The 25,145-nt window shown below is 38.4% G+C and overlaps 1 protein-coding gene across 4 annotated transcripts in view; it reads right to left on the minus strand.

Annotated features, from left to right (window-relative positions):
* Positions 1-25,145, minus strand: part of TAMM41 (TAM41 mitochondrial translocator assembly and maintenance homolog) — a 243,100-nt gene that overhangs the window by 209,250 nt on the left and 8,705 nt on the right. For 3 of the 4 annotated variants that reach the window (XM_080671747.1, XM_080671748.1, XM_080671749.1), the window contains exons 4-6: positions 19,916-20,066; positions 6,279-6,424; positions 65-230 (exon numbers count right to left, since the gene is read on the minus strand). In XM_080671747.1, the coding sequence (XP_080527873.1) occupies positions 65-230; positions 6,279-6,424; positions 19,916-20,066 (463 nt within the window). Of the gene's footprint in view, positions 1-64; positions 231-6,278; positions 6,425-19,915; positions 20,067-22,666; positions 22,793-25,145 lie in introns of those variants that run through there. The other variant, XM_080671750.1, reaches the window with a different exon arrangement.

The following is a 25,145-nucleotide window of genomic DNA, read 5'->3' on the forward strand; positions in this document are numbered from 1 at the left end:
ACTGTCACAAAGCTTGCTTCTACCCATGGCCAGCACTTCCTCAAAGTCAAATTCATAAACATACCTAGGTGCACGACGTCTCCACAGTCAGGGTCATGAGCAAGTTGGAAAAGAGTTTCTTCTACATCTCTGTTTTTTCCAGGAGGATCCATAATATGATGTATTTCTTGCTGTAAGGTTTTGGGCAATGCCAACAGCTGAGTGAACTGTCCTTCTGGGCTTTTATCTATCTAAGGAATTAAAAAAAAAAAGATGATGTCGATGGAAAGTTCTTTGAATTCTATAAATATTCAAAGGTCCTTGGTTTCTCTTTATTTTATTTTTTTAATCCTCACCTGAGGATTTGTTTAGAGGGAGGAAGGGAGAGACAGAAACATGGATATGAGAGAGAAACATCCATCGGTTGCCTACCATGCACGCTCAACCAGGGATCGAACCCGCAACATAGTGATGTGCCCTGACCAGGAATCAAACCCACAACCTTTTGGTGCCTGGGACAACACTCTAGCTGACTGAGCCACCCGCCAGGGTCCCATGACTTCTCTTTAAAGTCACACAAACATATATGAACCCATATGTTAGATTAGACAGCATACTAAGGAGACAGTCTCCTTTCTGAAACTAAATGCCTAAGTGTTCAGGATTCTAAGTTCCTTCATAAAAGCCAATTCTTTACCTATAATGTTCCATTTTTACAGAGATAAGAAGAAATGCCTCGCCATGGCCAGTTTGGCTCAGTGGATAGAGCGTCGGCCTGCGGGCTCAGGGGTCCCGGGTTCGATTCCGGTCAAGGGCATGTACCTTGGTTGCGGACACATCTCCGGTGGGGGATGTGCAGGAGGCAGCTGATTGATGTTTCTCTCTCATCAATGTTTCTGGCTCTCTATCCCTCTCCCTTCCTCTCTGTAAAAAAAACAATAAAATATATTAAAAAAAAAAAAGAAGAAGAAATGTCTCTTTCAAGGATTGATTTCTGATTCTCAGTTTTAAAGTTTCTATTTGTCTTAAATCCAATACTTAAAGGAAGTAAGGCTGCAGCTAACAGTCATTAAGGCCCCAGCAAATCCAGCCACTGAAATTACTTCTTCCATTTATTTTCTAATATATATTTTTATTGGTTTCAGAGAGGAAGGGAGAGATATATTTATAGAAACATCAATGATGAAAGGGAATCAATGACTGGCTGCCTCCTGCATGCCGCCCCCTGGGGATCAAACCCACAACCCAGGCATATGCCCCTGACTGGAATCAAACCTGGGACCCTTCAGTCCACAGGTCAACACCCTATCCACTGAGCCAAACCTGCTAAGGGCCATTTCTTCCAATTTAAACACAAGGACACAAGAGTAACATAGCCAGGATCATAGAACCAATAAGAGAGAGTAGGATTTAAATCTTGTCTCCTGCCTTTAGAGTCTCTTACATACCATGATGTATTTCATAAACTGTAGGAATAAAGTGATGATAAAAACTAATGATGTTCACTTTAATACCCTGACACATAGTAGGTACTAACAAAAACAACAACAACACTGGTTAAATAAAAGAATGAGCAACTGCATCAATAAATCTTAGTTGTTATTATTTCTTAAATAGGAGTAAGTTAAAACAGTGGTTTCTGTTCTCAGCATATTCTAAAATACATCAAATTGAAATATAAATACAGAAATAAAACATATAACTATACATCAGAATTAACTTAGAAATCTTTGAATCAAAAGTTAGCCCGTCATGGCTCAGTAGTTGAGTTTTGACCTATGAACCAGAAGGTCATGGCTCCTTCCCGGTCAGGGCACATGCAGGGGTTGTGGGCTCAGTTACCAGTGTGGGGTGTGCATGAGGCAGCAGATCAATGATTCTCTCTGATCGTTGATGTTTCTATCTCTCTCTCTCCCTTCCTCTCTGAAATCAATAAAAACAAACAAAAAAAGCCACAGAGCTGAGGCCACACCTAGCTTCCCTAACGCCTAGTTTAATATACTTTACTTCATGAAACTAATTTTTTACAAAATCGTGTAAACACTCTGCCAAGCTGAGAACCAGTAACACTGCCCTCAAGAACACATCACATTATTTTCTAAGTAAGAATTTTTCTTGTATTCTTTTATCATATATATATATATATAAAATTGATTTTTTACAGAGAGGAAGGGAGAGGGATAGAGAGCTAGAAACATCGATCAGCTGCCTCCTGCACACTTCCTATTAGGTATGTACCCGCAACCAAGGTACATGCCCTTGACTGGAATCGAACCTAGGACCCTTGAGTCCACAGGCCGACGCTCTATCCACTGAGCCAAACCGGTTAGGGCTAAACAAATGTTTAGGTTTTAACTTTAAGACAACAGTAAAAAACCAATTAGACAAATGAATGTACTACATTTTAGATACAGGTTTTCCAGATACAACCAACTTTCGTAATTAGAATTCACTCATTTTACCACATTTTTTATTGAATAAATATTTATTGAGTACATGCCAATGTCTTGATTTTCTAGTTTTATCTATAAAATCTATGCAGCCCTAGCTGGTTTGGCTCACTGGATAGAACGTCGGCCTGGGGACTGAAGGGTCCCAGGTTCGATTCCAGTCAAGGGCATGTACCTTGGTTGCAGGCACATCCCCAAAAGGGGGTGTGCAGGAGGCAGCTGATCAATGCTTCTCTCTCGTTGATGTTTCTAACTCTCTATCCCTCTCCCTTCCTCTCTGTAAAAAATCAATAAAATATATATATATTTTAAAAATAAAATAAAATCTATGCAAAGAAAAAAAATGCTGTTATTTAATGGCTCAATACAGGTATAGTTTTTTTTAACCAAAATATTTCATGTTTATCATTAAGATAGTTCTAAATTCACAGAATTCAGCCTCTACTTAGCTTTGGCTAGAGAATGACCAAACAAAAGGATATTTCTTGAAAATATGCTATAAATGACATTTATGGACTCATATTTTGGAGCCAAGTATTGAGATTAGTGAAAAGGACAATATATTTCTTAAAGGTTTTACCTATGAAACTTTCAAGCATTTCAGAATTACCAAAACGGTTTGAGTTCTATGAGGAATTAGAAAATAGCATTTGTACCCTGGCCGATGTGGTTAAGTGGTTAGAGCATCGGCCCTCGTACTGAAGGGTCATGGGTTTGATTCCCATCAAGGGCATGTACCCAGGTTGCAGGTTCCATCCCTGCCTAAGTTGGGGTGCATGCAGGATGTATCTCTCTCACATCGAAGCTTCTCTTTCTCCCCCCGCCCACCCCCTCCCACTCCCTCTAAAAATCAATAGAAAAAATATCCTTGGCTAAGGATTAACAAACAAACAAACAAATGAAATAGCATTTGCCACTGCTTTTTCTCTCAGAAAAGAATGCAATGAAATTTTTGAATAAAGGCAAAATATTAGGTGACATGTCCAAATAAATTAAATTCTGATTATCCTTATTCTTTAATTCTTCCTGTTTTACTAACATGAAAGAGAAAGCATTCAGTTAAAGGATGAGAGTCAAATTGCATTTTAAAAGGGATATGGAAAAAGTCCACATATTGTATTTATATGAAGTATCTAGATTAGGCAAATCCACAGAAGCAGAAAGTAGATCAGTGTTGCCTGGGGGAGGAGAAGCTAAGGACTGCTAATGAGTATGAAATTTCTTTTTCAAGTGATGGGAATGTTCTAAAATTAGATTGTGATGATAGCTACACAACTCTGTGAATATACTAAAACCCACTGAATTTTATGGTATGTGAATTATATCTCACTAAAGCAGATATTTTTTTAGAAGAGATATGGTTATATTATGGTGGATGCTGTGTTGCATCACCCAGATCCTGGCTTCAGGGCCAATGTACTCATTCCACTGGCAGCTGGCACTTTCTCAGAGCCCCTCCTAGTTCTGTCCTGTGAGCTGCCTATATCCAATGACTGGAAAATGCAGGAGGGCAAAGGCTCATTAGACTTGTAATGCAACACTAGAAACTAGAAGAGATGAAGCTATGATTTAAAAATTCTGAGGGAAAATTATTTCCAACCTAAATTTTGTTGTTTAGTCCAAACTGTCAATCACTGCAAGGGTAAAATTTTCAGATGTACATGGTCTTAAAAAATTTACTTCCCTTACAACCTATGTTAGGAAGGTATACTTCATCAAAATTAAAGAGTAATCATGAAAGAAGAAGATAAAAGATCCCCAAAATAAAAAACTAGCAAAGGAGAGAGGCAAAAAATTTCTCAGGGTGATAATAAAAAGAAGTCCAGAACAGTTAATGTGCAGTAAAGCCTCAGAAGGGAAGGGGGGGATACAGAACTCCATGAAAATATCAGCAAGAGAAACAAGAAACAGAAAATTCCTGATGAGTTTGTCAATAACAGGAGAAGTTTTACAGAATTGTACGAGTATGAGGATGAACTAGTGACAGGTATAAAGAAAACCCAGCAAGTGAAAAAAAATGAGACAATTATTGCCTGGTCGATATGGCTCAGTGTTTGAGCCTTGACCCATGAACTAGGATGACACGGTAGGATTCCTGACCAGGGCACACTGCCAGGTTGGGGGCTCAATCCCCAGTAGGAGTCGTGCAAGAGGCAGCTGATCAATGATTCTCTCTCATCATTGATGTTTCTCTCTCTCTCCCTCTCCCTTCTTCTCTCTGAAATAAATAAAAACATATAAAAATATTTAAAGAAAATGAGACAATTATTAATTCCAAGAAAAACAAAGTTGTACAGGGAAGGAAACTTCATAGTAGTATATCTCAGCAGTAAGTTGTCACAGTAAAGTAAATATTGACTATTAACCTAACCAAAAATCATGAAATAGCTCTATGTGGAGCACAAGGGAGAGATGTGGGAAAGAAAGTGTGTGCATGTTGATATGGGTGGCATAACAGCAAAATACCTTATCTTTCTCAGATGATGACAAAAATAAAGTATAAAATTTTTAAAATCAAGAAAAGACAGTCAAATCATTATTCAGAAATACAGAGGTAAACATCAGAAGAATCAGCTAATGAGATGAAAGCACCTGTCTCCAGAAGTGGCAATGAGATATAGGAAGATGCATAGCAGGGAACTCCAATTTTTCGTTATTAATCTTGAGGTACCATGTACATGCCTCACTTTGAGAAAAGTTAAAAACAAAAAAACCTCATCTGAAGCAAACATGGCAAATTCTGCTCAGTGGAGTGGTGGGTATTCTGGGCATTTCATGAAACTCTCTATTGTTTCCTTGTGTTTAAAATAATCCTGTTTTTATCAAATCCCTTTCTGTTATAAAAATTCCACTAATTTTTTATCCAATACTAGAGGCCTGGTGCACGAAATTCGTGCATGGGTAGGGTCCCTAGGCCTGGCCAGCGATCAGGGCAGATCAGGGCCTTCGGGCTATCCGCCGAGGCCTCCCTTAGTCCCACGCCGCCCCCTGGTAGTCAGCACATGTCATAGCGAGCAATCAAACTCCCAGTCTCTGGGTCAATTTGCATATTAGGCTTTTATATATATAGATTAGCTGCCCTTATTATTTAAAAGATGAGCATAAAAAGGTAAAATAGAGTGTTCTTTATGCTAAAATTTTTTAAAAACTGAGGTTTCTATAATTTAAAAAATCTTAAATCCAAATTATTTTTCTCAAAGAGAAAGTTCTTTGGTATTTATTTTCAAATACTTAATATTATTTAAAAAATAACTTGAAATAAGTTTCACTTAATATATCAACAGGAGAGCTCCAAGACATAATTAATATAACAAATGGGGGATTAAAAAGAAGCTTCAGAATAATATGCCCGAGTCCATTTATGTAAAACAAAACAAAACACACAAAAAAGACCAAATCCCATCATGTATATGTGTAGGTACAAACAGGTATAAAAATGCATGCATAAAAAATCTGGAAAAATAAATACCAAACTGTCAGGAAGGTTACCTTGTGGAGGCAAATGGGATTGGGGACAGAAAGTAGGTAATCTGAGAGTTTATTCTTACTTGTTTTTTACTGATAATTAATTGCATAGTAAGAATTTCAAATGGCAAGAGAGATACATATGGTGAAGAGAAGCCACTCTCCCACGTTAGCCCTGGTTCCTTTCTCCAAAGGGGGCCTCTTAGTATCAGTCTCTTTTGTTACCTTTTTCAGCATTATTCCAAATATACAGAAGAACATGTTTATATATAAAACTTACTTTTAAAAATATGATTTTACACTAGTTATACTGTTCTAACCCTTACTTTCTCCCTTAAATAGATCTTTGCCTTAGAAATGGTAGAAGTTATTTTCCACAGTTACCTCCAGTCTGCCTTGCTGGATTTTATACACCACTTGTGGATTATCCTGTAGTATGTGGCCATACAGCTCACGAAAGTGGGCTATGTTGGGCTTTACAATATCCATCACTTTTGCCTTATTCTCTCCAACCACCATCCGAAGGTCGCCTGGTTAAAACAAACGGAAAAACAAATTTCCCACTGATGATCCACATCCTGACCTATGAGTTACAGCCCCACTTTGATCTTGCACTAGTTCAAGATGGCAGCATCCCTCATTCACAACATTTCCTTTTCCTCCTTAAAACCATGAACACATTGCCCAAGGAATGCAGCACTTGTTTGGGGAAAAAAGAAAGCCTTTCAAATCATAAAGTCCTTTGTGATAGTTAAAATATAGTTACCTAAGTACAAAAGGTAATCATCATGGAGAAGCTAATTTGTTTTTGTTTTTCCAATGCAGAAGCTTCTGTAGTTACAAACTTCCATCTTGTGAACAAAACTGCCTGTGACTAAGCACGGAGACAAGGTTGTGTGCAGTATCACCTCAGGTATGTCTTTGATACTGCCCACTGTTTGGACCTGTTTGTTGTGCTTGCATGTGGGCTTTAAAGGTGCTTTATAAATATACACACCTTATTATATTTGATAAAGGCCAAGAGCAGCGAGTGTTAAAAGTCCTAGTATTTTGTTTACATTTAAGATGAACCTGAAAGCAAATATAATTTTTTAAAAATTTATTTTTAAAATTATTATTTTGTTAATTCTCACCTGAGGATATTTTTTCCATTTATTTCTGGGAAGAGTGGAAGGGAGGGGACAGAGAGAGACACAGAGAGAGAAACATCAATCGGTTGCCTCCCCTATGTGCCCTGACAGTGGACCGAACCTGCAACCTACGTATGTGACCTGACCAGGAATCGAACCTGCAACCTTTTGGTGTACAGACGTCACTCCAACCAACTAAGCCATCTGACCAGGGCTAATTTTTAAATTTTAAGTAGAGAGATATGGGAAAAGGTACAGTTGCCAGTGGAATGAATTAAGCTGCAAAATAAATAATTCTGAAGGACAAAGAGCAAATTTTAAACAAATTTAAAGTGCCCTGTCCTGTCTATGCCATTGACAATTATTATCAGCAAGATACAGGAGGAGGGGGGAGGTGATAAAATGGGAAAACTTGAGTGAATGCCTATTGGGCTAATGTTAATTCAAGGCTGGGCACATGTGAGGATCTCCCAGATGAAGCTTGGTGAAAGCAATGTGGCTGAAACCTATGTTGGATAGACAGAATGTTGTCTAGGGGAGTAATGAGGTAGCACGTGCAGGCAGATACTCCAGCTGCTGAAGAATCCCTTGGGAAGAGGTGACAATTTATCATCCAAACTAGGTCACTTTTGAGGGTGAAGGGGTCACTATGAATAATTCCACTGGGACTGCATTTTACCAAGCTGGGCAAACCAGGACAAATAACTCGTCGATTGCTTTTTGGGGGTGGGGAACAGGGAGGGGTCATCAAAATCATTATATGCCATAACACTTTTGTCTTATTCTTCAATATATAACAGTATATACTTCAGTAAGGAATAACACATGCCTGGTTTTTAAGGTCAACCTATGCTACAATTTGGTGGAAAGCAGCTGGGGACTGATTGCTCAGGAAAACATACAAGTAGCCTCTGGAACCCCACCTTTGTGACATGAGGTCTGACTCTTCAGGGCAATGAGCAGAAGTGAGTTCTGGTCATAACAAACTGGAGAAACTTGTTTTTCACTATTATTTTAAAGGGAAAGAGAGGTAAGTAGTTAAAACCTGGGATGACAGCTGTTGACATAAATTGTTAAAACCCATCTCTGGAGAGTGAACCTAAAGAAATAAACCCAAACAGAGGTTAAGAGGTAAAGTTTACTGAGCATCTGGTAAATCCCAGGCACTGTTCCAAGAGTTTTGCTGTATTACCTCATTTAACCCACACAGCTATCCTCTCAGGTAGATACTAGTCTAACCCCATTTAGCATCAAAGCAACAAAGAGACACAGAGATGAAGTAAACTGTCTAAGATTTCCCAGGAGCTAAGTGAATAACATACATACAACTGTTCACTGAAGCACTATTTATAATACTGAAGTACTGGAAGCAACCGAAATCTCCAACAACAGGGGAATGGATAAGCTATGATAATACACTCATACCCTACCACAGAAGAGTGTACAACTATTAAAAATCACACTAATTTGTGGGGGGCTGTAAGAGATCAACTGAAGGACTTGTACGCATGCATATAAGCATAACCAATGGATAAAAGACACGGGGGGGGGGGGGCAGGTAAAGGCATGTACTGGGGGGAAGGGGAGGGCGGGGGGAGGTCAATGGGGGAAAAAAAGAGACATATGCACTACTATTTTTAATACTTCAAACAATTAAAAAAAATAATTGGGAAAAAAAATCACACTAATTAGCCCTGGCTGCTGTTTCTCAATGGTTAGAGCACCAGCCTGCAGACTAAAGGGTTGTGGGTTTGATTCCCAGTCAAGGGCATGTACCTGGGTTGCATACAGGTTCATTCGCCGGGTCTGGGAGTGGGCGGTTGGGGTGGTTGCAGGAGGCAATAGATCAATGTGTCTATTTCACATTGATGTTTCTCTTTCTCCCCCCCCCCCCCTTCCACTCTCTCTAAAAAATCAATGGAAAACATATCATCGGGTAATAATCACACAGAGCAAGATGGAAAATAATCATATAAAAAAACAAGATACAAAATTACAAGGAAACAACTGTAAAAAAAAAGACAAAGGGACTATATAAAAATGGTTATTTTTGCTTTACTAAGATACACATTTATTGTGGGCTTTTGTGGGTGTGTGTGCTTTACATTTGCTATTTAGTTTAATTACCCCCAATTTTACAGATGAGGAGACTGAGGTGCAAGATCCAGCCACCTTTGAGTTTCAGGATAGTGACATTTGAGATGACTAGTTTTACTCTACTTTGTAATTTTCCTCCACGGCTCTAACTTCTGTAATGTTGGCATATACTTCTAGCATTTTAAAGTAAATTCACAGGATGTATAGAGGTGATGACCTGGCAAATGTAAGAGAGAGGAAGCTGGATTTCAATTGTGTAAACCTCATGCTTTTATTTAGAGTCTATAAATGGATTCTATTGATCTGCAAGGGAATAAAATGTCATCAAACTCTGAATCTAACATGACTGGTTCTGAAGTGAAAGATCACTGTTGAGTTCTAAACATATGGGTCATTTTTCTTTCTGTATCCTCAACCAACAAAAAACTCTTATACTTTAGATAGCAACTTTCTGAGAGAGGGACTGCATTTTACCAAAATGTAAAAGCAAACGAATCCAAATCCTCCCAAAAGAATAATTGCATGCCATGATTAAAGGACCTGGAAGATACTATGGACCCTCTGAGAATAAGGACTGGAGTTTACTCATCTCTGTCTCCACAGCTCCTTGCGTACTGCCTGGCACATTAAAGGCACATCAATATCTACTGAACAGAATTTATCCTACCGCTGTGCAACAGAACTAGCTCAGCCACAGGGAACAGCAAGCAAATGGGCTTATTACTCATTTCTTCAGAACAAAATAAATAAAACCACGGGCACAGCATGAACCCACATCTGATCATAAGAATCAATTTTTCTGACCGCCAGAAATGTTTGCAACAAAAAAGAGAAATTGAGAAAAACTGCTGACTTTTATTTTATGCCTCTGTTGATGGGTTTAACTCTTGACTGCTCAAGCCAATCTAATAAAATGGTAACCAAAAGGATAATTTCTCTTTGACTCTGAAATGAGGCTTGCAAACCATCTGTAGTTGGCTTGCCATCAGTGGTCAGGGTCCTTATTATGAATGTAGGGATGTGAAAGGCTGTGAAATATAGTGGAAAGGCCCTGGCTTTCATGCCTGGCAATGTCCCATGGTGACTGGAGATTAACTTTTCTGAGTTAGTTTCCTTCTGTGTAAAACAGCTGTAACAATCATACTGACCTCACAATGTTGCTTTTAGATTTAAATGAGTTAATGCATTTGAGAATGCTTTGTAAATAGTAAAGCAGATATTATATATACTACACACACACACACACACACATACTAGTTCATATATATGTATATATAGTATATGATGGGAAAAGGATAGGGGGTAGAGGAGGCTGAATCTTTGAAGATAATGACTGGCTTTTTCCCCTCTTAAACTAACTGCTATACTGCTGTCATTTCAGTTCAACAAATATTTGGTGGCTACTAAGCTTGAGGAGCTGTGCTATACATTTAGGGATGTAAAGTATACGCCCTACCTAAGGCAGCAAGTGACATGAAAACAGATCTTCAGTGCAGGTTACAGAAGTGCGTATTTCTTAGGTGTAATGTTTAAGAATAGCAGCTCAAACTGGTGATATGGCAAAATATTATTCATTTTTAATAGCTTTTTTGAGATATAATTTATACACTATATAATTCACCCATGTAAAGTATACAATTCAATGTTTTTTAGTATACTTATAGAGTTATGCAACTATCTAATTTTAGGAAATTCTGGCTTCCCTAAAAGAAATTGTATCCAGTGGCAGTCACTCTCCATCTCCTTCTACCCTTCCACCCCCAGCCCCACGCAAAGGTAATCTACTTTCTCTCTCTATAGATTTGATTCTGGACATTTTATATAAAGGAAACTGCACAATATATGGTCTCTTATGACTTAGCATATGTTTTCAAAGTTCATCATGTTGTAGCATGCATTGGTACTTATTCCTGTTTATGGCTAAATAATATTCCATCGGATACATGTATCACATTTTATTTATCCATTTCTCAATTGATGGACATTTGGATTGTTTCCATTTTTAGCCTATTTATGATGAATAATGCTATGAACATTTATGTATAAGTTTTTGTGTAGATATATGCTCTCATTTATATTGGGTATCCCTGGGAGTAGACTTGCTAAGTCATATGGTAACTCAATTTAATATTTTGAAGAACTGACAAACTGTTTTTCCAAAGTACCTGTACCATTTCATAATTCTACCAGCAATGTATGAGTTTCAATTTCCTCACATCCTCAGCAATACTTGATCATGTCTGTCTTTTTGATTTTTAAAAAACATACTTTTATTGATTTCAGAGAGGAAGGGAGAGAAAGAGATAGAAACATCAATGATGAAAGAGAATCACTGATTGGCTACCTCCTGCATGCTCCCTACTGGGGATCAAGCCCCCAACCTACCGTATTTTTCCGTATATAAGACACCCCCATATATAAGATGCCACCCCCTTTTCCAACGCAAAATTAAGAAATCAATATTTTAAACATTTTGCTGGTTTTCCTCTTAAGGCCTTCTTCTTTCTTGGCATCTTAAGGAGTTGTTCTTCCTGTTTTCTCCACTGTGTGATCATACAAATTGTCTCTCTGCAGCTCTATTTCCATGCTCTCTTACATTCAGTTTGAATTTTGCAAAGTAAGATAATTGCTTACTGATATTTATCTTTTTATTTTTTGACATCTTTATGGGCTCAGAACGCTCCGGTCCCTGTTGTATCTGTGCACTCTCCACCTCCACCTCCAATTATGGCATCAGCTAATGTCAGTAATAATAAGGCTCGTGATTGGAGGAAGCCTGTTTGACAAGATATGGGCAGCTACATCCTCGCAGCTCCCTCCTCAGAAGTGTATAAGAAGCCCCTCGATTTTCAGTCTAATGATTTTAGAAAAAATAGCATCTTATACACGGAAAAATATGGTAGGTATGTGACCTGACTGGGAATCAAACTGTGACCTCTTGGTTCATAGATTGACACTCAACCACTGAGCCACACTGACATCTTTTATTTATTTTATATATTTTATTGATTTTTTACAGAGAGGAAGGGAGAGGGATAGAGAGTTAGAAATATCGATCAGCTGCCTCCACACCTCCTACTGGGGATGTGCCTGCAACCAAGGTACATGCCCCTGACTGAAATCGAACCCGGGAACCCTCAGTCCGCAGGCCGACACTCTATCCACTGAGCCAAACCAGTCAGGGCACTGACCATATTTTAAATGATAGCCATTGTAGCTGGTGTGAAGTGGTATCTCTGTGGTTTTGATTGACATTTCCCTAATGACTAATGATGTTGAGCATCTTTTCACGTGCTTGCTATTTGTACACTCTTTTTAAAAATGTCTATTAAATTCTTTTGCCTATTTCCATACTGGGTTGTCTTTTTATTGCAATCTAAGACTTCCTTATATATTCTGGATACTAATCCCTTACAATCAGGTATGTGATTTGTAAATCTTTTATCCCATTTTGTTGCTTGGAATCATTTGCACATAAAATTTTAATTTTTATAGCCTTATTTATCTATTTTTTCTGTCATTGGTGGTTGGTTTTTTTGTTTTGTTTTGTTTGTTTGTTTTTGGTATATACCTAAGAAACTACTGCCTAACACAAAGGCACTCTTTTAAGAAGTTTATATTTTTAGCTCTTACATTAAGCTCTTAAATCCATGATCCATTTGAGTTAATTTTGTAAATGGTATAAGTTAGGTGTCAAACCTCATTCTTTTGCATGTGGACAAAAAATATTTATTTATTCAAAGATGATCAAGACAGTATTTCTAGAAGGCGGTCTAACTCACAATTCAGAATGCATCCTCAGCCGAAACCGGTTTGGCTCAGTGGATAGAGCGTCGGCCTACGGACTCAAGGGTCCCGGGTTCGATTCCGGTCAAGGGCATGTACCTTGGTTGCGGGCACATCCCCAGTGGGGGGTGTGCAGGAGGCAGCTGATCGATGTTTCTCTCTCATCGATGTTTCTAGCTCTCTATCCCTCTCCCTTCCTCTCTGTAAAAAATCAATAAAATATATTTAAAAAAAAAAAAAAAAAGAATGCATCCTCAAAAATATCTCTATGGCCGGGCCAGTGTGGCTCAGTGATTGAGCATCAACCTATGAACCAGAAGATCATGGCTGAGTCCCGATTAGGGCACAAGCCTGGGTTGCAGGCTTGATCCCCAGTAGGAGGTGTGCAGGGGGCGGCCGATCAATGATTCTCTCTCATCATTGATATTTCTATCTCTCTCTCCCTCTCCCTTCCTCTCTGAAATCAATAAAAATATATTTTAAAATACACACACACACACACACACACACATACACACACATATATATATATATATATGTATGTATGTATATATGTATATATCTCGATGGCAAGTCACGATTTGATTCTCAGTCAGGGCACATGTCCAGGTTGTGGGCTCAATCCCCAGTGTGGGGCATGCAAGAGGCAGCCAATCAATGATTTTCTCTCATCGTTGATGTTTCTATGTCTCTCTCCTTCTCCCTTCCTCTCTGAAATCAATACAAATATATTTAAAAATAAATATCTCCATGGCTGCAGAAGTCTTAACTCACCTGTGGAAGAGAATGAGATAAGAATGAATAGCTTATGTACTTAGTTATATAAATTTGAATCACTTTTCCTCTTACACACTTTACAGAACACAATATGGATAGGTGTGGGAGGAATGAGGAGAAAGCAGGTTTATGATACCAGTTCAGGAAGTAACCAAAATCACAATCATTCATTCATTCACTATTTGCTAGCACCTAATAAGCACTGGAATAGCGTGAGCAAAACAAGACAAAAATTTCTGCCCTTTCTAGTCAATGGTAGAAAACAGGCCAAAGATAAACAAATCTACAAACAAATAAAAGTAAACAGTACTATTTCAGGTGGTGGAAAGTGCTATGAAGAAAACATAAGCAGAAAAAAATGACAGGGAGTGGAGGGCGAGCCACATGGCTCCCTGGAGGAAGAGTGTCCCAGGAGTAAACCAGGAATGACATTCACCATGAAAGACCCTTTGTATAACAGTGAAGGTTTAGAAGTGAGGGTTCTAGAACAAGACAGCCTGTGTTCAAATCCTAGCTTAGCCTTTACAAGCTATAAGCTCAGGATAAGCTACTTAATTTATTTGGGCTTCAGTATCCACAAGTATAAATTTCAAGGATTAAATGAGTTAATACATGTAAAACACTTAGAACAACACCTGACAGGTGGGCACTAGAATTATCAAGGGGGATCGCTTTGTGAATTATATAATTGTTTAACACTATGCTGTACACCTGAAACTAATATAAAATAACTAGAGGCCCGATGCACGAAATTCGTGCAAGGGGCTCAGCTCTTGCAGCCCCTGCTTCATCAGAAGGTTGTCCAGAAGGATGTCCGGAAGGTCGTTCAGCTGTCTGGCCTAATTAGCATATTATGCCTTTATTATTATAAAATAATATTAAATGCCTGTAATTGAAAAATTAAAAAAATAACAATACCTGACAAATAGTAAATAATCCATAAAAGTTAGATATTACTGACAATTAATATCCACCTCCAGAAGTACTGCATTCTCAGAAATTAGCAAGCGATGAATGCAGAGCGTTCCAACTGAGGCTTCAGCAAAAGCTCAAGCTTAACAAGCAGAGAGAAATATGCTTCCAAACCCCAATATGCAAGTCATCAAATGACACTGCTTGCAAGGTTTCAGAGAGTGTGATTATCATGAAATAAATCTTAATAGCTCTCACTCCAAGAAAAAAGTTTCTTTACTGACTTTTACCAGGATCCAGAAATGGGGATGTTTACTCACACTTTAGAGTGCTGGCACCCATTTCTAATTTTTTTCTCCAAGAATCACTCAACTGGCAACTAAACTTCTTCACTGCTTTTGTCTTATTCCTAGAAATAACTGAGCCTGTGTTCAGACAATTTGGCATGGAAAGAAATCCATTCTCTCTCTTACACAAGAGTGCTTGAAGATGTTTTTCTTTTCTCTTCTCTTCTTTTTAAGGTGTTTTTATTCCTAAGGACTATGAAGGGCCAAATGAATCCACCTGACCTCATGTGGAAAGGGAAGAAGGTGAAGTTCAAATGTCACCTCCTAGAGAGGCCTTCTTCCCTTATTCTAGTGCTGCCACTGTTTGCTGCCTGACTTTTCATCTAGAATGAACACCCCACGAGGGCAGGGATCGTGCCTGCCTTATTTACTTCTTTAATCTCCAGAGTTTAGAAGAGTGCGTGGTGCCAAAACCGGTTTGGCTCAGTGAATAGAGCGTCAGCCTGCAGACTGAAAGGTCCCAGGTTCGATTCCGGTCAAGGGCATGTAACTTGGTTGCAGGCACATCCCTAGTAGGAGGTGTGCAAGAGGCAGCTGATCGATGTTTCTCTCTCATCGATGTTTCTGACTATCTATCCCTCTTCCTTCCTCTCTGTAAAAAATCAATAAAATATATATTTTAAAAAAAAAAGAAAGAAGAAGAGTGTGTGGTATAGGAGCCTCTTGTAATTATTTGCTGAATGAATAAACTTTTCCCTGTCTTTAGTTTTTCTCTCTCCTGCACAGTGCTGGCAAAATTTGTTGTTTTTGACAACACATCTCAGACTATCCTGCAATGCCTGAAAACTGCTATGGCTCCTAGTTGTGCACAGCGCGTCAGTTCCCTCTTCATTTTTTCACTTTGTATTCAATGCCCTGTCCAACCTGGCCTGGTCCAACCTCTTCTCCAAAATACTGAGAAGCAGTGAAGTTAAATGGTTAAGAGTGTGGGCTAAAATTTCAGCTCCAACACCTACTAACTTACCAGACAACTGACTGTGGGCAGATCTGGGCTTCAATTTTCTACGAAATGTATCAATAGTACAGCTTCCAAATCAAAGGATTGTTGTGAAGATTAAAATAGGTACTAGCTCCAAAGTACTGAGAGACATTCCTGACACAAAATAATAAATGCTATTTACTCTTGTCATAAGCCTTGGATTTTGGTTACATCAAAATCCTTCTTCCCTAAACAAGTCATGTTCTTTTTAGACACCCCCTTTCCTTTTTCACGTGTGTTATTTGGTAAGTCTACCACTGACTCACTTATGACTGCATATGTTGATTAATGTGAAGTTCCTTAGAGCAAAAATTATGAAGTGCTGATTCACTTGATAAATGTTAAACCAGGATCATTACCTAAAATTAGTCATTTTAATAGTTTGTATTTACATAAAAAAAGTTCAAGGTGAACTTTAAAGTTTATTTGGTTTTTCTTTCCATTCACTTAAATGCTGACTTCTAAGAGAATAACTGGAGAATTAGAGAGCTTTCTCCTCCCCAGTTTTGCAGACTCTCATCTTCCACCTACTCCTTTCTCACCATCATTTACAACAGTAATGCCATAAATACTGACCCCAGGGCAGTCACAGTGATCCTTAAGTACTAAGTTAAATGTAAGGGCTATTATTACAACTAGTAATACTGATAGATCTTGTCTCTGCCAGTAATTACTGGCAGAAACTTGTCCAATAACATGGAGAAACACTGTTTTTTCTGTTCCCCCTAACTCCCACCCCTCCACCTGCTCCAGGGAGAAATGTTGAACTTCACAAGTTAAGGACAACATATTATCTCTCAACTAGAAACAGGTAAAAAAATAAATGTCAAAGTTGTAAATAAAATGAGATTGGTAGATAATTTAAAGTTTGGAATATTCTGAGGGCTCGGGAGATTTGGGTGGTTTGCCAAAGGGATAGAATCTGATCTGTTCAAGGATACTGGGTTACCAGAAGCCTAGGAAAGGCAGGAGGAAAAGCTTGCCTTTCAACACATCGCCTGGGGCAAGTCTCAAAGTATGAAAGATAACTACCTGCAGGGTTTAGATCCTTCCCTATCCTCACTATTCTAGTCTAATTCCAGCATATTATAGACTAGGTAACCATTAATTATACTGTGTCCTGGTTTAGGAACAACCATCACATATAATGTTGTTTCAATGGAAAAGTATGTTCCCAGTTCTAAACAACTGGCTTATAGAAGACTTTTCGGAAAATGTCTCATTCATAAGCTAGGAATTGCAGAGAGTTGTAACCAGTTCCCTCTGGAGCGGATGTGCCAAGTTAGGTGTCCTAAGGTTTGCACTAAAATGAGTAATGTAGGATACTTGGCCAAATTCTCAGATCCAAATCTGGGTTAAGCAATAAATAATATAATGGCAAGAAAACAAGAGGAGACTAGATGAGAAATGGGAGTGACCAGAGGCGGAGACAGTGGAGTCAGACACACCAAGATTTGAAACCTGGCTCTTGGGAAGCAACTTTCTTTCTCTGATTGCCTTTCTCCCAACTGCTCAGGGCTGCTCTTTATCACTATTTAGATCTCAGCTTAGACATCACACCACCAGTCACAGGGCCTTCCATGACTGTCCATTGTGAAGACAGCCCTACCCTCAACCTGATCTATTTTCTTCATCACATTTAACCAGTTAACTGCCACGCATCCAAAATGGAAACCATCCCCACACGCCACTATATTTTGAATTTAAAAAATCAATTTGCAATGAATATTATAAAAATAATATATTATTCACAATTCAGGTGTTCTTGAATATTTTCAGCTGAAAATTCTCACAAAAAATTATTTTAAAGTTGGTCAGGGCTGCCACTTAGGGAAGACAACTTTTTGTTATAGACTCGCATGTGTGGGGAAGGTCCGCTGCTTGTGCCTACAGACGCTTATGGCGTACAATTTAACCACTATCTGAAATTACCTTATTGCTTCTTTATTGCCTCTCTCCCTAAACGAACATAAACTCCATGAAAAATTTCACTCATGTCATGCACACTAGAGTATATGCCTAGCACTGTATGTGGCACATGGAAGGATAAATATTTGCTTAACAAATGGGGCTACTGTGTGAAGATTCAGTAGTGGAGTAAGTTATCTATCTACCCACCTACCGACCTACCTCTCTGTGTCTGGTACAGTGCTACTATACAGCAAATAAATATTATAAAAGAAACAAAACAGAGGATGATACTATTATGAGTCAGCAAGTACTAAACAACTTGGATATGCCTCATAGCATAGGAGAAATCAGGAGTGTAAAATGATTCTTCCAGGAAGCAAAGCAAAAATCAGCTAAAGATTGATAGCAACCTGAATGCTAATTTTAAGTCTGCTAATAGGGGAAAGCAGTTATGTTATTTGATAAACTTCTTTAGTAAATGTTCAGAATTTATAGAAAACTCCTAGAAGCTGCCTAACACTATGCTGATGTTGATGATGCTGGAAAAAATGGAAGAGTGGTTGTGGTGTGGGCAAAGTAGAGAGCCGTTCTGCATTTTCTTCCACAAAGTCAATGAAAGGCTTCTGGTCCATCTTTATCACACGGAACAAGGTGAGGAAATTATGATAACAAAGTGACCCCTTTTCCCACAAGTGGCATGTAAGTCCATTGATCCAGGTACCCAGGCACACACACTGCCCCTTCCTCCACCTAGACACATTTTGGGAAAAACACTGAAGAACAAGATCTTTAAGGTCTCTTTCAGCATTACATTTCCATGAAATCTTATCTGTACAGGGATTCAGAAAATGAACAAACTGCTTTTGCAATATTTTGAGCGGAGTTTTTTTACTCATACTTACAAGCTGGAAAAGAGGCCCTGACCGGTTTGGCTCAGTGGATAGAGCGTCGGCCTGCGGACTCAAGGGTCCCAGGTTCGATTCCGGTCAAGGGCACGTACCTTGGTTGCGGGCACATCCCCAGTGGGAGGTGTGCAAGAGGCAGCTGATCGATGTTTCTCTCCCATCGATGTTTCTAACTCTCTATCCCTCTCCCTTCCTCTCTGTAAAAAAATCAATAAAATATATTAAAAAAAAAAAAAAGCTGGAAAAGAGGATGTTTACTTAAGATAGTGGTTTTTGCCCTGGCTGGTTTGGCTCAGTGGATAAAGCATTGCCTGCGGACTAAAGTGTCCCGGGTTCAATTCCAGTCAAGGGCACATGCCCAGGTTGCAGGCTCAATCCCCAGTAGGGGGCATGCAGGAGGCAGCTGATCGATGATTCTCTCTCATCATTAATGTTTCTGTCTCTCTCCCTCTCCCTTCCTCTCTGAAAGCAATGGGGGGGGGGGGCGGGGGAGGAAGAAACCTGTACTGTGGTATGTAAGAGAATGTCCTTGTACTTTGGAAACACATTTTGAAGACTTAGCCTAAAGGAAACATGATATGTAACATATTCTCAAATAACTAAAAACAACAACACATAATACATTGTATTTACATATACAGAGAGAGCAGTGGTTCTCAAAGAGGGACCCTTGAAGGAGCATTAGCATTACCCAGGAACTTGGTAGAAATACAAATTCTTGGTCCCCACCCAGACCTACTAAAATCAGCTGTTGGGTTGGGAGTGGGCCCAATAGTCTATTTTAACAAGCCCTCCAGAGGATTGCACACTAAAGTTTGAAACCCACTGAAACAGAGAGGATGATAAAATAAATGTAGAGAAATGTAAAAACTGGCAAATCTGGGGAGAAGGTATATGAGATTTCTGTACTATTATTGAAATTTTTCTGTAAGTTTGCTATTATTTCAAAATAAAAATTAACAATAACAACAACAAAAAGATTACCCTGGGGTAATTTATGTACAGATGTGGAAAGGAAGAGACTGTGAAGGTAAGGAGGCAAATCACTAAATTTTTACACAAGAAGTAAAGGGATTCAGAACTAAGGTTGCTGCAGCTTGTGTAGAATGAGGAGCGATGTTTGCACGGTTTTCAAACAAATCTTCTTGTATAAAATATGGACACCAAACCTACTAACCTGAATAGGAGAGTCCAGCAATCATTATAAAGAGGTCTTCTTCAGAAAAGCTTTCGGGAAGCATGAGGAAAGCAGCAGTCACAGCACTCTTCAGATTTTTATCTAGGGCTGCCCTAAGAGCGACATTCTCATTCATTGCTATGATTTTCACCTGAAAAAAGCAAAACATTCAGAAGAAAAATTCCAGAAGAGTATTGCTCAAGATAAAGGGTTACGCATGCAATGGAACTGTCCCAAACTTAGCCCTGAAGATCTTGGAATATTAGGCCAGTTGACACAAAATAATTATTATTCTCATAAGCAATCCCCGAATCTTGTTTTGTGGCACCCAAAATAAATATTTCTCTTAAATGGGTTTTGAAAAAAGAAGTCAGTAGAAATGAAATAAATGTCCTTTGGAAAATTTAACATTTATTTTATAATCTCATTGTTCTTCACCTACTAGTAATTTTATGGTAGACAAAGGCAAAATTTTACTTCTTTATTTAGAACTCAACTCTTCTGTTACCCATACATAACCTGAGTAGTTCATGCTCTATTTCAAACTGATTTTGACTAAGGAAAAAGAAAAAAAAATAGCTACTACAGAAAGAACATGCGTTTTGAGTATACGTAGGGCCTCAAGTCCAGGTATTTATTGGTTGTGGGCAAATTACTTAACTTCTCATCGATAAAATGGGGATTACAGACATGCATCAAAGAATTGTTACAAAGATCGAATGAGATAATAAATGTAAACTGCCTAATGTACTAGTGAATGCCTTGATTAATAAAACAAAATTTTCTTCTCAATACTAGCAAAAGCTACTGTCTTTGACTTTCCCCAAATTCATGAAAATATAAATTGTTCTAGTCTATTCTGAGAATCTAGGTTTTAAAGACTGCACTGAAGTTAAGAGAATGTGTACAAGTCGCAGTTCTATCTCTTACTAGCTCTGTGACTATGGGTACAATTTCTTAAAATGGGGTTAATAACAGAATCAAGTGCATAAAATTGTTGGGAAGATTAAATGAGATATTACATGTGAACCCTTAGCTAAAGCGAGCTTCCTTAAGTGTTTGTTGGTGCATACTGCAAGACTTTCTCTGGGCCAGAGGTTCTCACGGTTAGCAAGCATCAGAATCACTTAAAGGGCTCTTTAAAACATATTAGGCCCATCCACCAGAGCTTCTCATTCAGTCGGCCTGGATGAGGCCTAAAAATGTACATTTCTAACAAGTTCCCAGGTATTGTTGGTGCTGCTGATCCAGGAATCACATTTTGAGAACCACTGCTCTAAGGCAGTGGTCGGCAAACTCATTAGTCAACAGAGCCAAATATCAACAGTACAACGATTGAAATTTGAGAGCCGAAAACCGACTTCTGCGCATGGGCCATGAAGTTTCAATCGCACTGTACGTGCGCGCCCGCACGTGGTATTTTGTGGAAGAGCCACACTCAAGGGGCCAAAGAGCCGCATGTGGCTCGCGAGCCGCAGTTTGCCGACCACTGCTCTAAGGTATATACTTAGAAGTAGAATTGCCAAATTGCTCTTTGGAGTAGTTGTACCAATTTATACTCCTGCCACAATTTTTTAAAACCATCATGCTTCTTCTGACTGATTTTCAAATAAGGAAAGGGTCTAGAAGCCCACATATCTCAAATGTGTGCTGGCAGCAAATTTTTCTCCTATTCTAGAAAACGGGGCTTAAGTTGCCTTTTATTTGTTGAATAGAGATAATTTCTAACAAAATTAAGATGGTCATAAAAGACACATACATATAAGAAACTCCAAATTAAAATTTTATTAGACAGCAAGGAAAGAGACTGATGTATATCTCAAAGTATAGTATATTTTTAAAAATTAATAATAAAAAGCAGTATCATAAAACATAACTATTTTACAAATCAGGCTTAAAAACCTAACTTCTATCTTTTACTATTTTTTTCTAAGGGAATATTAATAACATAAAAACCTCTTACATGCTAGGTAAGCCACTCTATTCAATACTACCTCCTCCCTTGTAATTACAAGGACTTAATGGCCCTTAATTAAGCCTTTCGGCACCTGGTTGAGTTTAATATTATTGCAATCATCTGCAGAAAAGTAAAGCCAAGGAGCAGCCCAGCAGCAGGACTTGCCCAAGGTTGCATAATGAGTTGATGGCAAAATCAGGGTAACACCCTTATGCTTGGCAAATCCAACTCTAAATATTTTGAATTATTCTCATGCATTCAGTTAGGGATCTGCTCTGGTTAATTTCTTTTCTTTAAAGATTATTAAAACAAATGTTAAGGTCCTATTAATAACTCCCATGTTTATGTCTTGAATAACTTTCCTAAACTTTTTATCCCATATAGAATCATGGATGTAGGAAGGTAACCTCCTCATCTTATTCATGGGGAGACTGAGACCCAGAGGATTAAAAGATTTCTCCATGAGAAGTAGTGGCACACAAATGAGGATGTGGGTCTCTGATTCATTCAGGGATCTTTCCAAAACTCTGTAAAGCCTCACTTCCAAATTCTTATTCTTCTTCCTCATTTACCAGGTCCTGCTCAATAATGCTTCACCCTTTTTCTGGTAGCTTTTACAGAAACTATTTTGAGATGCTAACAAATCAAAGTTGCAAAGAAAAGAGTAAGTTTGAGGAAATTATTCTATTTAACGTGATACCACTTATTCTCTACAAAAGTTGTTCTACTTAGGTATAAAAAAGCAGTCTGTTTGCTATTTAAGGTTAAGAGAGTGTAAATAAAAGCATCCTTACTCAAAGGAAAAATGTCAATTCAGAAGACTCTGCTACTGTGCTGATCTGGTTCTCCAGTGTAAGGTGAACTAGGAACTTGTCTCAGCAGCACTGTTATTTGTTGTTCAGAGTGAAAAGCCAGTGAACTCTTGGGACACTGCCAGAGAGGCCTGGGAAAAAAAGAAAGCCCTCAGATTTGTGAATAGCTGTTTGTATCTTACTGGAAATGCCCGCATCTGAACCGCATAGATAGCATTAGCACTACTGCCAAGAAGAAAATCTTTACTGGAGAGAGGAAGGGGCAACACTTGAAGGGACTTTCAAAAGCCCAACTCGAGAGATTTGTGAGCACCTTTCATGATAGAAAAAAAGGGAAAGTCACAAGTGGTCTCCTCTATAATACAGTCACATGGAGGCAGTACTTGAATTGCAAACAGTGAAGTTATAGTCACAAAGAACACAGCCCTATCTAGTGTTCAAATACCCAACCACTAACCAAATGACCCTTCCCATGGAAGTTTTCCATTCCAAATGGGCAGAAAGGTTAACTTTTCTAAATGGTTACTGCCTGAGGACCAAAAAGAAACACTGAATATTTGAGCTGGATGAAACCTTATTAATTACCTGTTGGACCACTGACTCTTCCAAAATAAGAGTGTGGTGCTTTTTAAAAAAATTCCTTTGGCATACACAGAGAAGAAACTTAGTTGTCTTTTAAATAAGTAAATGAATGGCTCAAACTTTGCATTTTAAAGGCTAGAGGCCCAAAGGTTTGCTCACAGCTGGCCAGAGCCAAGGCTAGTGAGCCAGGTTTTCCATCTTCAGTGAGGGATCTTTCATACTTCTGGGATTTTTCTATCCACAAAAAGTAAGTCAATAGCTACAATATAATGATTGCAAAATTGTGAATATACTAAAAACCACTGAATTGCACATTTTATTTAATATTTATTTATTTATTTATTTATTTATTTATTTATTTATTTATTTCAGAGAGGAAGGGAGAGGGAGAGAAACATCAATAATGAGGGAGAATCACTGATTAGCCGCCTCTTGCACGACCTCCACCACGGATCAAGCCCAGAGCCCGCAACAGGGGGCTCTGATCAGGAATCCTTCTGGCAACCATTCAGTGCATGGGGACGTGTCCAAACAACTGAACCACACTAGCCATGAAGGAAATGTCCATTTTTTAAAGAAAGGTACTCCTTTATATTTCTCCTTTTTTATTAATAAAATTTATTTTTTAGTTTAAATTCACAACAAAATTAAATGGGAAGTAACCTGGCCAGTGTGGCTTAGCGGATGAGCATTGACCCAGGAACCAAAGGTTGCCCATTTGATTACCAGTCAGGGCACATGCCCAGATTTTTAGCTCTATCCCCAATAGGGGCCATGCAGGAGGCAGCCAATTGACGATGTTCCTCTCTCATCAATGTTTCCACCTTCTATCTCTCTCTCTCTAAAAAAAAAAAAAATAATAAAAATAAATAAAAACGTATTTAAAAAAATATAAATGGAAATTACAGTGAGTACCTATACCCCCTGTATATTTTACACAATTAAATTGCTAGTGATTGAGAAATTCTATTCTAGTTGCAATACCGAAGATAATTTTAGAGCTTTAGACATGTAATTTAATGTAACTCCTTCTTTTAAAACACATAAAAACAAAGAATTCACACTCATATTCTCACAATTCTTTCCTAAGACATTTACCCATTTTTTAAAATTAAAATACTACCAAGTCTTTCTTTCCATCAGATTTGTTCACTTGATTAATATTTGCTGCCACCTAGAGGTAAAAATAGTTTAAAGACAGTCATCTTGAGAATGGTTAACACCAGCAGGTGTCCTCAAACTATGGCCCGCGGGCCACATGCGGCCCGCCGAGGACATTTATCCGGCCCGCCAGGTGTCGCTGCCTGTCCTGCTTAGCAGCCGACTCGTCCCGGGCCCGCAGTGCGCATAGGAAGTTGTTCATAGTTTTTTTTTAAACTATAGTCTGGCCCTCCAACTGGCCCCCTGTTTAAAAAGTTTGAGGACCCCTGGTTAACAGGGATTTCCACTAGAGGGAAATTAAGAGCAGGAGTGGGTAGAAGAGTTAATTCACACACTTACGATTTTTGATTTTTTTTTTTTATCATGTGTTATGGCCAACATTTCCAAATGATTTTTGAAGATATTCTGATTTTCTTTTGCTAGAAGCTTAATAAGCCTGAGGCATAGTCATTGTTAGCAATAACTTTTTCTTCTCCAAGTTAGCTGAGGAATGCCATTTTGCATGATATAAATGTAGCTGCTACTATTTGTCTTGAATTGTTGTTTTTATATTACCAGGATATATGACATTTAGATAAAAATCTGAAGTCATTTCCAGTCAGTGCTTACATTCTGAGATTTCGTGGCATTTTTAGCTTTCTAATGTCAATTTAAAAATATATATATATATTTGCTAGCTGGTTTGGCTCAGTGGATAGAGTGTTGGCCTGCGGACTGA

This window comes from Plecotus auritus, assembly GCF_963455305.1.
Source record: "Plecotus auritus genome assembly, chromosome: 6".
In the NCBI taxonomy this organism is placed as follows: domain Eukaryota; kingdom Metazoa; phylum Chordata; class Mammalia; order Chiroptera; family Vespertilionidae; genus Plecotus; species Plecotus auritus.